This window comes from Trichosurus vulpecula, chromosome X, assembly GCF_011100635.1.
Source record: "Trichosurus vulpecula isolate mTriVul1 chromosome X, mTriVul1.pri, whole genome shotgun sequence".
In the NCBI taxonomy this organism is placed as follows: domain Eukaryota; kingdom Metazoa; phylum Chordata; class Mammalia; order Diprotodontia; family Phalangeridae; genus Trichosurus; species Trichosurus vulpecula.
In genome coordinates, this window is record NC_050582.1 from 52,957,594 (window position 1) to 52,972,911 (window position 15,318).

At 46.1% G+C, this 15,318-nt stretch overlaps 1 protein-coding gene across 2 annotated transcripts in view; it reads left to right on the top strand.

Moving 5' to 3' along the window:
- Positions 1 to 445: 445 nt before the first annotated feature.
- The window catches only part of FAM199X (family with sequence similarity 199, X-linked), a 38,524-nt gene continuing 23,651 nt past the window's right edge, over positions 446 to 15,318 (top strand). For both annotated transcript variants that reach the window (XM_036740282.1, XM_036740283.1), the window contains exons 1-2: positions 446 to 804; positions 14,210 to 14,429. In XM_036740282.1, the coding sequence (XP_036596177.1) occupies positions 530 to 804; positions 14,210 to 14,429 (495 nt within the window). In that variant the 5' untranslated portion in view covers positions 446 to 529. The remainder of the gene's footprint in view (positions 805 to 14,209; positions 14,430 to 15,318) is intronic.

The window sequence follows — 15,318 nt, forward strand, 5'->3', positions numbered from 1 at the left end:
CGGCCTCCGCTGGTTCTCCAACTTCTAGGTGGCGTTCAGGTTTCTCTCCACCCACCAAAGCAAGGCCTCTGTCCTCGGAACAGCCCAAGCCTCCCGAGTCCCGGCGGTTTGTTTTTCGGTGGCTCGGTCCCTGTATGTTTTGAGTATCAGAGGTCGGGGATCATCTCCTTTTCCGGTTGCTCCTGGAGTAGAGTTACCTGGCCTTGGCCTAGAGCCACCTCCCACGCCCGCCCGGCCGCCGCAGGGCTCAGTTCCTCCTCCAGGCCGGCAGGGGGCAGAGCCCCGCACATGCGCACACAGCGTCCCCTCCAGGCGCCCGCAGCCGCCCGCTCTAGTTAGCAGCGCCTGTGGCGGGCGTGGCGGCGGCGTAGTCGTCGTCGGGCGAGGCGAAGGAGGAGGAGAAAGAGGAGGAGGAGGAGGAGGAGACGGCCAGTGCTGCAGCCTGGGCAGTCTGGGCGGCGGCAGCGGTCGCAGTCTCCTAGCGTCCCGGGCCTCACTGGGCCCCCTCCCCCATGCCCGCGGGCGGCCTATGAGCAGCGCCGCCGGTGCCCGCCCGCCCAGGCCTGCAGAAGACAGCGGCAGCGGCAGCGGCAGCAGCAGCAGCAGCATGGCGGACGACGGGGCCGCGGCGGCTTTGGCCGAGAAGTTCTTGGCGCCCGATGAGCCCTTCCCTCTGCTGGGCCCCCCGCGCGGCCCGGGCACCTGCTTCAGCGAGGAGTCGGGCTGCCTGGACGTCAGCGACTTCGGCTGCCAGCTGTCCTCCTGCCACCGCACCGACCCCCTGCACCGCTTCCACACCAACAGGTATGGCGCCGCCCACCCCCTCCCCCTTCCCGGGGACCCCGACACCTGCTCCTCGCTCCCCCCGCCCCGCGAGCTCTCTGCTCGATTCCCGCCCTTCCCCCGGGACCCCGGCACCTGCTCCTCGCCCCACCCCACCCCCGTCGACTCCCGCCCCTCCCATGCGCACCCCCTTCCCCTGGACCCCCGTACCCCGGCACCTGCTCCTTGACTCCCCCTCTTCTTGATATCAACCCCTGTCTCGGCTCCCACCCCTCCCATGCACCGCCCCCCCCTTCTGAGACCATGGCACCTGCTCATCTCCTCCCCCTCTTCCTAATCCCCCCTACACCCACGCCGGGGGAACCTTTCCTACCCTCCCTCCTCTAAGTCGCCCGAGACCTTGGCTCCTCCCCTCCCCCACTTTGTCTCTCCCTTCCACCCCGACCTCCCCCTTTCCCTTGGTTCCTTTCCCCTACGGTGGGCCCCTTGCCATTCTCTGCTCCTAGCAACCCAACTACTCACTCGCCAGAGCCCTGGCGTCTCTTCTCTGTCCTCGCCCCTCATCCTCCGAGTACCTCATAGGTCCGCAAATCTATAGCTAGGAGGGGTCAGAGGTGGGGAGCTGGAAGGCACCGTGGAGGCCAGGGAATATTGTGTTCAATACTGAAGGCTAGAGGGGAAGAGGACATTTAACATCTGGAAAATGTCCAGAGGGGGCATGAGGAGAATGAGGGCCTGGGAGGTGAAGTTATCCCACCTTTGTTAAAGATCACACCTAGGATCATAGATCGAGGCCTGGAAGGGACCCTGGAAACCATAGTCCAACCCCCTTATTTTTACAGGGGAGGAAACTGAGGCCCAGAAAGGGGAAGTGATTTGCCCAAGGTCACCTATGGGATTTTAGATCTAGAGCTGGAAGGAGCTTTAGGGGCCATCTAAGTCCAACCCCCTCATTTTCCATTCACTGTTCTGCAATTTCCCAGTTGTTAGTCTACCTCCTCCCCAGCAACCATCTTCCACATATTGCATGCTTAGATTCATAGATTTAGAGCTGGAAAGGACCTTAAAATGTTCTAGTCCTACATCCCCATTTACAGATGAAGAGTCCAAGACCCAGAGGCAACATTTCGTGTAATAAGTGATGGAGCCTGGGTTCCAGCCCAACTTCTGTGACTCCAAATCCAGCATTTCCCCCAGCACCAGGCAGGCTGCCTCTCCCCATACTGAGTTTTGTCATTGGCTACCATTCCTTCCTAAGCTCTTTCCACCTCCCAGATCTGCCCAGGCTTATTGTTTACCCTGTTGCATGTATTTTGTTCTTTTTTTCCTTTCTTCCTTCCCTGTTCCCATTTTAAGTAACACCCTTTATCTTTACCAATATCCGTGCTTAGTCCCAAGACCCTACCTTTTGCCATATTTCTTGGTACTTAATCCCTTGAATTCTAAGTCCAGTACATAGAAAATATTCTCTCTGTGCTTTGATTGAGCATCTTCAGTGAATGGTGGGAAATTTACTGCCTAGAAAGCCATGGCTGGACAACTCTAATTGTTAGAAAGTTTTGCCTTATATCGATTTAACTTCTCATTTATTCTAGTTCTATTTTCAGAAGCCACACAGCACACGCCTAATATTTCTTCAACCTGACAGCCTCTTATAAATATTTGAAGATAACTTTCATAAGATTGGTAAGGTAAAAGGGAAGGTATATCTATAGCCGCATCTCCAGGGCTGTAGTCATTCTAAATGCTTTTAACTGAACAACTAAGGGCTCAACATAAATCCTTGTTTCTGCTATAAAATCCCTAACTCTGAAAAGTGAGCCCTTTTGAGTTTAGCTTATGCCTAGGGCCTTATCTTAATCTTCAGTAAAATTCAAAAAACATTTATTAAGTAACCATTTCTCTTGATTGCACCCGGGGAAAATATCCTCCCTTGAATTTCTCAGAGGATTGTGAGTAGTTGCTAGGTTTTTGGAACCAGGTACTAGATTTCAGTCCAGATTTTATTCTTTGAAAAGGAAGCATTATTCTCAAATATACATTTGGTTTTTGGTTTTTTTAACATGTAATTTTACTGATACAAGAAACACCTAGCAATTCAGATTGAAAACTATTCTGCAATTTATAATATAATTTTAGTTGACTGGGGCCCTGAGAGTTTAAATAACTTACCCAAGGTCATGCAGCCAGTGTGTGTCAGAGGCCAGACTTGAGCAAAGATATTCTTGACTGACACTAGCTTCCTATATATTAGGACATGCTGCCTGTCATATATTTCTTCTAAGGGGGCCTTAAAAGCCAAATTAAAGATTTTTTTTTTCAGTTTTGAGAAGGGAAGGATTAGGAAGTTGGGAGGCTGTTATAATAATCCAGGCTAGAAGTGATGGATGAGAGCCTGACCTGTAATCGTAGCCATGTGAGTGGAGAGGAGACTGATTTGAGAAATTTGGAGGTAGAGACAAAAAGATCTGGGGACAACGAAGAGTCACAGGTGACCTTGAGGTTCCATATTTGTGTGACTAGAATGATGATGGAACCCTCAGAAGAAATAGGGACGCTTGGAGGAGGGGTAGGTTACAAAAGGAAAACAAACAAGTTTTATTTTGGAGACATCTAGTTTGAGACATCCAGATAGAGATCTCTACACTGGACAGTGGATGATGTCTGATTGGAGTTCAGAAGAGATAGTAGGGCTGGATATGGATATTTGGGAATCATCTACACAGAGATGGTCCTGTCTGTGGGAGCTGCCAAGCTTGGTGAGAGATTATATAGATAGAGAAGGCACAGGATAGAACCTTGGTGAATACTCTTAGTGGACAGGAGATGGTTGGTGATCTAGCAGTAGACACTGAGAGTGTGTTAGGCAGGTAAGAGAAGAATCGGGAGAGTGCAGTATAGAAGCAGCCAAGGGAGGAGATGTGGGTGGGGAACCTGTGGCCTCGAGGCCACACGTGGTCCTCTAGGTCTTCAAGTGTGGCCCTTTGACTGAATGCAAACTTCACAGAACAAATCCCTTTAATAAAAGGATTTGTTTTCTCAAACTTGAACTCAGTCAAAAGGCTGCGCCCAAGGACCTAAGGGGCCACTTGTGGCCTTGAGGCTGCAGGTTCCCCACCCCTGAGTAGGAAAAGGTGGTTGGCAGTCATAAAAGCTTCGCAGAATTCAAAGGTGAAAGAGAACTGAGAATAGGCCATCAGATTTAGCATTTCAGATCATTGGTAACATTAGTGAGAATAGTACGGTCAGGAACCCAGAGAACAAGGGGTTTGAAAGGTGAGTGGGAGGCATTTAGAAGACACTAGCAAATGACAGAAGAGGTACAAGAAGATAATTTGAGGCGGCAGGATTGAGTGAAGGATTTCAAAGGAAGGGAGAGACCTGGGTGTGTTGGTAGGTGGTAGGAAAGGAGCCAGTAGATAGAGGAGGAAGATGAGAATGAATGATGTAGTGGTGAGACTCAGTGCAGATAGAAGAGGATGTTATCAAGAGCATGAGTGGGAGGTTAGCCAGTTTGGCTACAATGTACAGTACCTGAAGGGGAATGATGTCAGGTTTGTTGAGGGGATCATTTTTCAGGTATGTATTGGATGCTGAAATGCTGAAATTCTGGGATCCAAGGCCAGAGTATATAGTACATTGGGTTTGAACTATGTGATAAAGACAGAGTAAACCTCGAAGGAGGTCACTGATTGTGGCAAAAGGATCATCTGGAAGTGGCAGCGAGGAGCAAGAAATGTGTCTGTTCTTCCTCTTGGCCTACTGTACCAGGGTATGAGAGGAATATCTAGCATTCGAGAGAGGTGCCAGAGGTATTTCTGAGGGAGCCAGGTTTCTGTGAGTGTCAGGAGATAGAACATGAGAAGAGAAGGTCTAGGATGAACAGTTTACTAATGATAAAATGAGTATCCCATAGGGTACAATAGAAGAAGAGGATAGAGGAAATACAGGACTTAAAGGGCATTAGGGATGAGAGTGTGCTGAGTGATAGTAGAGGGAAGAGATGACAGTTCTTTAATAGATGGCATCTTTGAATCAGACACTAGGACAAGAGGAGATGGGAACCAGCAGGGCCCTGGTGAGGATGGAGTGTGGAGTCAGACTATACTCTCCTAAACAACAGACAGGAGTGGTTTGATCCAGCAAGGAGAGTCGGTAAATATGTGGCCAGGTCTCCAGAGGGCCACAGAGGATGATGTATCCTCTCCTGCATGAGGCTCTTTGCTCTTTTTGGGGCCTGGTGGCTGCTGGACAGAGGGCTAAGACAGGGCTGGGGAACCTGTGTCCTCTAGGTCCTCAAGTGCTGCCCTTTGAATACGAACTTAACAGAACAAATCCTTTTATTAAGGGGGGCATGTGTTCTGTGTAATTTGGATTCAGTCAGAGGGCTGCACTTGAGGACCTAGAGGATTACATGTAGCCTTGAGGCTGCAGGTTCCCCACCCTGGGCTAATGTATTGTTGCTTATGCTAGCTTTGTGTACAAAGGTGAAGTCGACATTGTTGGCATATGTGGCAGTGGGTTCCAGGGAGAAGAGGCCTTCAGATACAGTCCCTGGATCTTTAGTAATAATAAAGGGCTATTGCCTTGTTTTCTCAGATGGTTTGGCAGCCCAGGACAGAGCAGAGATTTTTCTACAAGTAGCAGTAAGTTCCAAGGCAAGGAGAACTTCAAAGGAAGAAAAACAGGTACTGGGATAAGAGCCATGTCCAGGCCCCAGCAGTGGAGTCCTACTTGGGCACTTGGCTCATCAAGGCTATTTACTGGCAGGAATACTCAGCCAGCATGTATGGCGGTGAGCCCTTGGTCACCTCTGGGCTCCAGAGTTCCTAATGCTTGGGTACACTAAGCCATGCAGCTAGCAATCTTCTCTGATGTCCACACAGAACCCTCAGTTGAATGTCTGGCAAACACAGTGTTAAATCTCTTATTGGTGTTGCAGCTCTGCCTGGACTGTGCTGTTGGCAGGGAGTCTTCTCTGACCTTGACACAGTTCAGGACCTCTCCCTTCTGCTAAAGATTTACAAAATAAAGACTCCCACTCTTTTTCTCAACCAAATCTTTTCTCTCCAGTACTCTGGGTCCTTCCAGCAACCCGAGGTGTTTCTTCCTCCACCCCCTCCTCCTTCCCCCCTAGTACAAGTTGTTCTTTTAGTAGCATGCCCAGTGGAAGGGAGGCACCAAGAGGATCCTGGGTACATTCCCTCATGGTAACCAGGTTGGGATGCAAAGGACTAAGAAAAATGGAGAGGAAATGAGAAAGTTCGAGATTTTGTTCCTGGTGCAATCGTCAGTTCTCCTTGTGACCGCAGGTGAATGAAGCAGTTCGCCACTTTCCCCCAATCAAAGCAACCCACATTTGAGTGCCTCCTCTGTCTCAGCTACTGGGCTGGGTTCTGTGGGGAGCACGCAAAATGGTAGCTGTTCTCAGGGTTCTAGCATTCTAGTTGTGAGAACATGGCACAAATTCTATTGAGTTGAGTAGTCATAATGATAGTTAGCTAACATTTATAGAGCTTATATAACCATAGAAGACAAAAATACAAATGAAATGACAAGTAGTCCCAGCTCTGCTTGCAATTTTTAACACTTGTTGCCTTACAGCAGATACTTATTTTGTTCTTGAGGATTTTCAAAATGCTTTGCATTCATTACTTCATCTTCACTTCATAACAACTCTGGGAGGCAGACATTATTAGTGTGTGATTATCTGCATTTTGAAGACAATTAGATTTTTGAGGCAGCTAAGTGGTGCAGTGGATAGAGTGCTGGGCCTGGAGTCTGGAAGACTTGAGTTCAAATTCAGCTTCAGACACTTACTAATTGTGTGACTTTAGTGCCAAAGCCTTCCTTTTGCTGATATCTCTAGTTTATCCAGTATATATCTTGTTTGCACATAATTGTTTGCATGTTATCTCTCCTATTAGACTATGAACTTGAGAGCAGGCACTCTCCTTGGCCTTTCTTTGAATCCTGATGTGCTTGGCACACAGTGGGTGCTTAATAAGTGCTTGGTGACTGATTAGAACAGGGTAAAGGCATATGGAATTGCAAGTATTGCTGGTATTCCTGAGACTTGGGAAAGGCAAGGCTTTGGGAGACTGTGTGTGTGGGGAAGATCGTGGAAAGGGAGGGGTTTGGGAAGCCACAAACCTGGTTTTGAATCCTAGTTCCATTCCTGACGACCTAGGTGACAGTGGCTTTCCAGCCTTAGTTTTCACACTTGTAAAACTACCTGGATTCTGTTCTCTGAACCTAACCCTCCATTTTGACTCCTCTAGTTTGGAAAGGCAGTGCTCCTCAAGTGCCCCAAATGGGCTTTGAGCATGCCACTTCCCTGACAAAACCAAACCCACCTTTAAGGCTCCCACTGCACAGACTTGTTAGTGCCATGTACAATATGTCCTTATAGGATTCTCTCCATTCTGACCTAAGGGGCTCATCCACCATCTCGTCATCCCCAAATATACTTCATGGGTTAGACTGCTCTCCAGATACAAGTTAAGCGGTCAGACTTTGGCTAGCCTGGTGTCCATCTGGAAAACCCTCCCCCTTCTCATCTCTTCTGCCCCCATCTTTCAAGAGCTGCCAGCTACCCCAAGCCTCTCCTTCTCTGACCAGTCTAAGAATTTAACATTTATTAAGCACCTGTTACTCGCAAGGTAGGTTAAAAGAAGAAACGAAGAGGCCCTGCCTTCAAGCAGCTTACATTCTACTGGGGATATTATAGCGGAGATGTTTAAATACAAAGTAATCTGAGGAAAGAAAGAGCAGTAACTGGGGGAGGGTGATCTGAGAGATCAGAGAAGCCCACAGTTCCTACCTCCTACTCTGAAAGAAGCACAGGATGAAAAAAGTGCTGAACTGAGCAGCAGTTCCGTGAGTGGCACTTTGCAAATGTTATCTCATTGGATCTTCACAATAACCCTGGGAGGTAGGTGTTATTATTGTCCCCATTTTGCAGATGAAACTGAGGCGGGTTAAATGTCTTGCCCAGGATCACATAGCCAGGAAGTTTCTGAGGCTAGATTTTAACTTGGGTCTTTATGACTCCAGTACTAACATTCTGTCTGCTGTACCACCTAACTGCCTCAAAATCTAGTTGTCTTCAAAATATGGGGATAATCACACACTGATAACGTTGGGAACTTAAAAGAAGCCAGGAAGCAGGATGCCTTGGGTGGGGGGGGGGGTGGAGGATAGCCAGTGAAAACTCCTGGAGCCACAAGATAGAATGTCCTGTAATGGCCAGGCAGCGGTGCCACTGGATCACAGAGTATGTGGGGGTGTGAGAAGCTTAGAAAGGTGGGAGGGGTGAGGGACTTGGAAAGCCAAACAGAAGATTCTGCATTTGATCCTGGGGCCAGTAGGGAGCCCCTGCAGTTAATTGAATTGGTGTGTGTAGGTATGTGTGAGAGAGAGAGAGACATAGACTTGTTCAGACCAGTACTTTAGGGAGATCCATTTGACATCTGAGTAGAGGATGAAGTGGAGTGGGGGGAGACTTGTGGCAGGAAAACTGACCACCTGGATGTTGCAGTCGTCCAGGTGTGAGGTGATGACCCTGCACCAGGGTAGGGGCAGTGTCAGGAGAGAAGGGGGCATGTGGGAGAGAAATGTTGAAGGTGGAAATGGCAACTGATTGGATATTGGTGGGGCAGGGTGAAAGAGTGAGGGGTCGAGGATGACAGCTAGGTTGGGAGACTGGCAGGATGGCGGTGGTACCCTCCACACTAATAAGAAAGGAATAGGGGAAGTTTTGTGGGGAAAGAGGATTCGATTTTGGAAATACTGAGTTCAATTAAAGCTACAGGACATCTAGCTTGAGATATCCAGTAGGCAGCTGGGAGATGCAAGCCTGGAGGTAAGAGAGAGGTTAAGGCTGAACAAATAGATCTAAGATTCATTTGTTTAGAGATGAAAATTAAATCTATTTGAGTTGATGGGCAGCTAGGTAGCGCAGTGGATAGAGTGCCAAAGACTCATTGAGTTCAAATCTGGCTTCAGACACTGACTAGCTGTGTGACCCTGGGCAAGTCACTGCACCCAGTTTCCCTCAGTTCCTCATCTATAAAATGAGCTGGCATTTAAAAAAATAAAATGAAATGGCAAACCACTCCAGTATCTTTGTCAAGAAAACCACAAAAGGGTTACAAAGAGTTGGACACAACTGGAATGACTGTGAATAGTAAAAGAGTTGATGAGATTGCCAAGAGAATTAGTTTAGAGGGAGAAGAGGGTCCAGGAAAGATGCCCATAGTTACTGGGCATGACTTGGCTGAAGATCCAGCAGAGGAGACTGGGAAGGAGCACAGTCAGGCGAGTAGGACGACACCCAGGAGAGAGCTAGGGTTATAAAAACTTAGAGAGTGTTGAGAGATGAGTGGCACAGGATTAGGGAGTATGTTAAAGGATTGCCTTGCTTCCTTGAAGGCCCAGTGGAGACTATGTAACATCAATTCGTAGGGGGTCTGGTCATTACTGGTTTTTGATTTCTTTCCAGTTTGATTCAATAGGAGGTGAGTAGGAACAAAAGCAGGGGATGGGGAGGGTAAGCCAGGGCTGGGACTTGGCAAGATAAGGAATCAAGGGACTCCAGAGAAGAGGAAAGAGTGAAGTTGAACTGTTCTCCAAAGGGGTCAAACTAGGGAAGGGAGGAGAGTGGAGCCAGTGGACAGGCAATGGCCTGGGAAAGAACTGAGGGCTAGGAGAATTGGAGGAAGAACAGAGTTAGGGGTTGTCGTAAGGCAGAGGGAGGGGTGCAGTGACAACAGATTATGATCAAATAAAGGGATTTCCAAGTTTGTGAACATGGATATGGAACACTTGGGGTTGCCAGGATCCAAGGTATGGCCAATTCTGTGTGTAGCTCTGGCGAGGTGGAAGAGGGAGTCTTGGGAAATGAGTAAATTGAGGACCTGAGTGATTAGGGCAGGGCTGAGGAACCTGCTGCCTCCAGGCCACATGTGACCCTCTAGGTCCTAGGGTCCAAGTTTGACAGAACAAATTCTTTTATTAAGGGGATTTGTTCTGTGAAGTTTGGATTCAGTCAAAGGGCTGCACTTGAGAGGCAACAGGTTCCCCACCTCTGGGTTAGGGTGTTTGAGGGAGAGTCACTATATATGTTGAAGTCGCCTGGTATGAGGGCAACAGTGGAAGAGGAGAGAGAGATGGGGAGCCAGACACCGAAGAAGGAAGGGCTGTGACCTGGGGGGTGGGAGACAACAGCTCCAAGACTTTCGATTCAGTGACAACTATGGATCAAGTGAACAAACCTCAGGAGTTCCTGGGTGGGGGTGAGAGGGAGAGTCTACAGGTGCCAGTGGGGCAAAGAGTATTCCAGTCCCCCCATCCTGACTCGGAAGGGCAAGGGGGGAGCAGGGCCATGTGTGAAAGCACATCCAGTGCTTGCAACAGGCAGCCCTCTGCTGGCATTCTTGCCATCCCTTTTGGCTGAAGGGGAGCATCCCCTGAAGTTTACAGAGCTCCAAAAAGAGGCACTTGCTGTTCCCTCCAGGATTGGCCTTGTAGCGCTCTCACCCTCAGCCTGCTGTCTGCCCCACCCTCCAGAGTTGCTTATTTTGCTTGGAGACTCCTGTTTTTACTGCATGTAGCTAGCCATCCTGAGTGCCAGAGGCCCTGGTGCTTGGCCCTCCTTTCGTATCTGGGGAATGAAGGACATCGAAAGGTGCTTGGGGACATTCAAGCCTTCCTGGCTTCCCAGTTTTGTCCTGTTTACCTTCAACTGTGTACAGACCGAAGTTGTTTTCAAAGGGATTTGAGGCACTCTCCAGCCGTTATTATTTGTTCCCCCTTCACATATACACTAACACTAAAGAGAAGGGAACATCGCAAGCACCTCAGTGGATTCCCAGGCTCAGGTCCTCCTGCAGACATTCCAGTGGAATATCTCTATTGTTGCATGAATCACCTGATCTGTCTGCATTATTAGTGGCCAGCGCACTGAACTTGAAGCTCTTGATTTCTTCTCTCCCCTCAGCCATCACTGGCTTAAACAGTGGTCTTAAGGGCATATTTGAACTCTGCTTAGTCATTTTAAAGTTTTAAGGTTTACTGATAAGTAAAAGGCATCTAACAACTTCTACAAAATTACCTCCCATTCCCAACAGTTTGGCTTATCAAACTGGCACGGACCACTTTCCTTCTCTACCACCTTTGGCTTCTCACTACCTCAAAATTTGAAGGTTCTCATAAGGCCAGTGGTTTGTAATGATCAAACATGGAATCCCTCATCCGTTATGTGACGTCTGCAATCTGGATTAGCCAATGGAAGCACCATACTAGTATGTGCCCTGTAGAGTCTAGCGTCCTGTAATATGTGCTCATACAGAATGGAGAGGGGCTTGAGGGTTTGTTCCCTAGTCTGTCTCAGCACTGTCAAAGGATCATATTGACAATCCCCTAGGAGCAAATGGGAATGCTTTGAAGAGTATTCTGGGAGCAGCTAGGTGGTACAGTGAGTAGAGCACTGGCCCTGGAGTTAGGAGGACCTGAGTTCAAATTTGACTGCAGATACTTGACACACTGACTAGCTGTGTGACCTTGGGCAAGTCACTTAACCCCAATTGCCCTGCCTTCCCTCCTCCAAAAAAAGAGTATTCTGTTTCTGTTTAGATTTCATGACTGAGCTGAGTTTCTCTCTCCAAGAGTTTAATTTTTGAGGAAGGGATAAGTAACATTTTAGTTATCCAGAAAATATTAGGGTCTTTTTTTCAAATGCTCATATTGCATTTGAGCAATTTGCATTTTGTTTGCCAGGAAAGATTTTCTGATGTAAAAGGATTTCACCCCTAAAAGATTGCGAAAACTGTAGAAGGACTGTACCTTGTGTGTAACTTACACAGAACTATAGCCAAGGTCAGAGACACTTGGCCAGAGCAGTAAGAGCTAAATTTTTTTAAACAACAATTCTGTGCTATAGGTAGTAAAGAATTATTATCCCCATTTTACAGGTGAGGAAATTGAGGCTCAAGAGTGAAGTGACTTGTCTGGTCACATAGCTGGGAATGTCAGGACATCAATCCAGGTTTTTTGAAATTCCATTTTGATTCTACCACATTGCCTCTTTTCTGTGACTTACAAGTTATGGAACTATAGACTGGCAATGATTTCGCACAGGTGTCCACAGAACTCCATGCTTTGCGCACTCCTGTACTTCTACAAGGAAGACATTAGGTCTCAAAGAGCTATTGGTTATACCTGAAAGCATTTGGTGGTCCAGCATGGACCCCTGCTTGGTCATTCCTTCTAAGGTTGCTTCTAAGGTCGTGGAGTCTTGTCTAAAAATGTCTGAAGTAGTTTCATGCTAAACTGCATCCTCACAGTCTTGACTAAGTCTGCCTTTAATGTTTTTGCAGGTGCTAAGAAGATTTGTTTCCTGGTAGCTTAAATTGAGTTAAGCACCATCTCATGGATTTTGCTTTTTCATAAATTTGGAACATTTCCATTTTCAATAACCCTTTTAGCTTTGCCTTTAGAAGCCTGTGGCCCAGTGCTTGGCACATGGTGCCAATTCTCTGTGTGTTAGTGACTGACAGAGCATTGGACCCAGTCACAAACTTTTCCTCAACCCTTTGAGAGGGGAAAAGAAAGGGGCCCTTAAGTGACTCTGGGAAGAGTTGTTTTTGGCCTTGGCTTTATGAAATGTTGGGATTTGTGTTTGATCTTAGGTCTCACAAGCCCCTTGAGGGCAGGGCCTATTCCCTTTTTGTCTTGTATTTCCATTGTCTAGGACTAGGTGCTCAATAAATGCTTATTGTTGCTGCTGCTTGTCCAGATTGTAACAATGATGTGCTTTTCAGTTTTTTAGCTAGTATCGAATGGTTTTGATGATTACCCTTTTTATATTATAGTTTAGATCTGATAATTCTGGGCCTTCATTCCTACTTTTTTCATTATATTCCTCCAAAATTTTTTGTCTAGTTTTAGTTAATATACGTTGGAATTAATATAATGTAATATTTATATAGCATGGTAGTATAATTTTTATTATTAAGCATTTCAGTTTCTTTAATGAGTCATAGTTTTCTAAGTAAACCATTAAGATCTTCTGCAAATAGGGATAGTTTTGTTTTATTTTTGCAAATTTTTGTACTTTTAGTTATTCTTGTGTCTTATTGCTATGTTTAGCATTTCTAGTTCTGTGTCAGATAATGATGGGGTGTGGAGCATTTTTGTATTTATTTTTAACTGGAAAAAGCGGTATGTTTGTCTTGAGCTTGAACAAGTTTTCATACTTACTGGTTTTCCCTCAAAATTCAGTCAGTATTTCTGAGAAGGGGCCTCCTTTGGAATACAGTAACATTTTATAAACTAGCTGTTTAATTCTAGGATTTGAGCCTGTTGCAAATATTAACCTTGCAGCATCCCTACCGGTAGGTGGTAAAAGGAGAGGAATTTGCTGACTTCGCTGTGCCTTGTAGTGAGTCACTCACAGAGCTGTGCTTAGAAATCACAAGGTCTTCCTTAGAATCCCCGTGGCTTCAATCTGACTGCGCCTGTTTTTCATAGAAATTGTTTTTGTACAAAAGTTTTTGGAAACCAGGGGCATGGAATTTATTGTTTTTTTTCTTTAAAATCACATCATATTTAGTGAAACAATGCCTTGGAAGCCAGGAGACTTGGGCTCTAGGCCTAGTCCTGCTACTGACCAATTACTTGGGGTGGGGCTCATCTTTCTCTGATTTGATTTTCTCATTTTTTAAAAGGAGGTGGTTGGACTGAGTGACCTCTAAGGCCCCTTTCTAACTGACAGGCTATGGTTCCATGATTTGCTTGCTTTTAGGCAGAATTCTTAATCACTGCATACCTCTGTTTCCCCTCAATGTATAATGTATACAGTTGTTAAAATGTGGAGATAATAATATTCTGCTGAGTTCATAGGTAGCAAGGAAATTGGGCTCATGTTTAATTGGGTTTATGTTTTTGCATATATGTTTTTGTTTCCTCCTAAACACTTTTAAAAACCATGTTCACTTTTTAGTCATGAACCTTTTATAAAGGAGGTAAATTCTTTTTGTTTGTATTTTTATTATGAATTAAACATCAACAAACACAAATGTTTCTTTATACAAAAAAGGTCAGAAAGAGAATTGTCTATGATTTCACCATGATTAGATTATGTGTAGTCATTTTTAAAGTATCTATTAGATTGAACCCAATAGTTCCATTACTGCCATTCTTGTTTGGGTTGCCCTTTAAAGTCTGAGGTAAAGTTGTCCTTGAATGTGCCTGCCTTAGCCTACGCGTCCAGCCTGTGGCTTCAGTTCATCAAACGTACAAGGCTCTGGCTGTTTGTGAGCATGCACGCACGTGCGCGTGCATGTTGGGTTTGGAATGAAAGTACTGCTCCTTTTGTTGTAAATGTCTGTTGTTACTCATTTACTCTCTGTTGGGTTTTATACAGGTGGAACCTGACTTCCTGTGGAACCAGTGTAGCAAGCTCCGAATGCAGCGAGGAGCTCTTTTCTTCAGTTTCTGTCGGTGACCAGGATGATTGTTATTCCCTGCTAGATGACCAGGAGTTCCCATCTTTTGATTTATTCCCCGAGGGAAGCGTCTGCAGTGATGTTTCTTCGTCCATTAGCACTTACTGGGACTGGTCAGACAGTGAATTTGAGTGGCAGGTAGCGTTTTTCTTTCTTTTTTCTTTCTTAGCAGAAGTACAATATATGATTCCCTTGATGGTACTTTGCTTTTCACCTTAATTTCAACTTGGATTGGCTAACTTAATCTAAAGTTGATAATTCAAGGGTGTAGTAATTGGAATTTTTATATTGGTTGATGCTATAGTTATAGTGATAGGGCCTGATATGGAGTCATTTGGGCTAAGTGGTCCTAATGTCCATAAAGCATATATGCAGTGACAGATGAGTTTGTATTTTTCTTTTGTTCTGATCTATTTTAACCTTGTGTCAATCTTTGCAGCTTCTGATTGGATAAAACTCCTAGCCATCTGCAGTGGCCTGCAAGCTACTCCTGCTGCTGCCTCAGATAGCCAACTCAAACCCTCTCCCAGTTTCTAGTATCAATGAAGAAATGCCCATACCTGAGCCTCACCCGAGCATGGTATCAATAAGTGACCCCAAGAACTTCACCACATCTGGGTCTGATTAGGAATGTCCTCTCCCACATGTGGCACCTATTCTCCACCAAGCCCATTTGGGGGGCTTAAAACTTCCCTACCTAAACCCCAACTTGAAGCATGTATCTTCTCTGATATGACTCCCTCCCTCTAGTGTTTGCAGAGCTTCTTATATCTGTGGGGACAGACCTCTTTCTATATTGCTATTTTGTGAGTGTTGCGTGCTTTTTTTTGTTGTTGTGCCTACTTGCTGCACCTCATAATGATAGTGTTCCTCTTTGTACCAGCTTCCTTAGTACCAATTTCTTACAATTCCCTGAACCCCAGATCTTTGCTTTAACCTGAGCTGTGAGGCCAGATAAAGCAAGGGGAATACTTACTTATCTTACTCCATTTTAGTTAATGGATCTTACACATTTCTGATGCTTGTT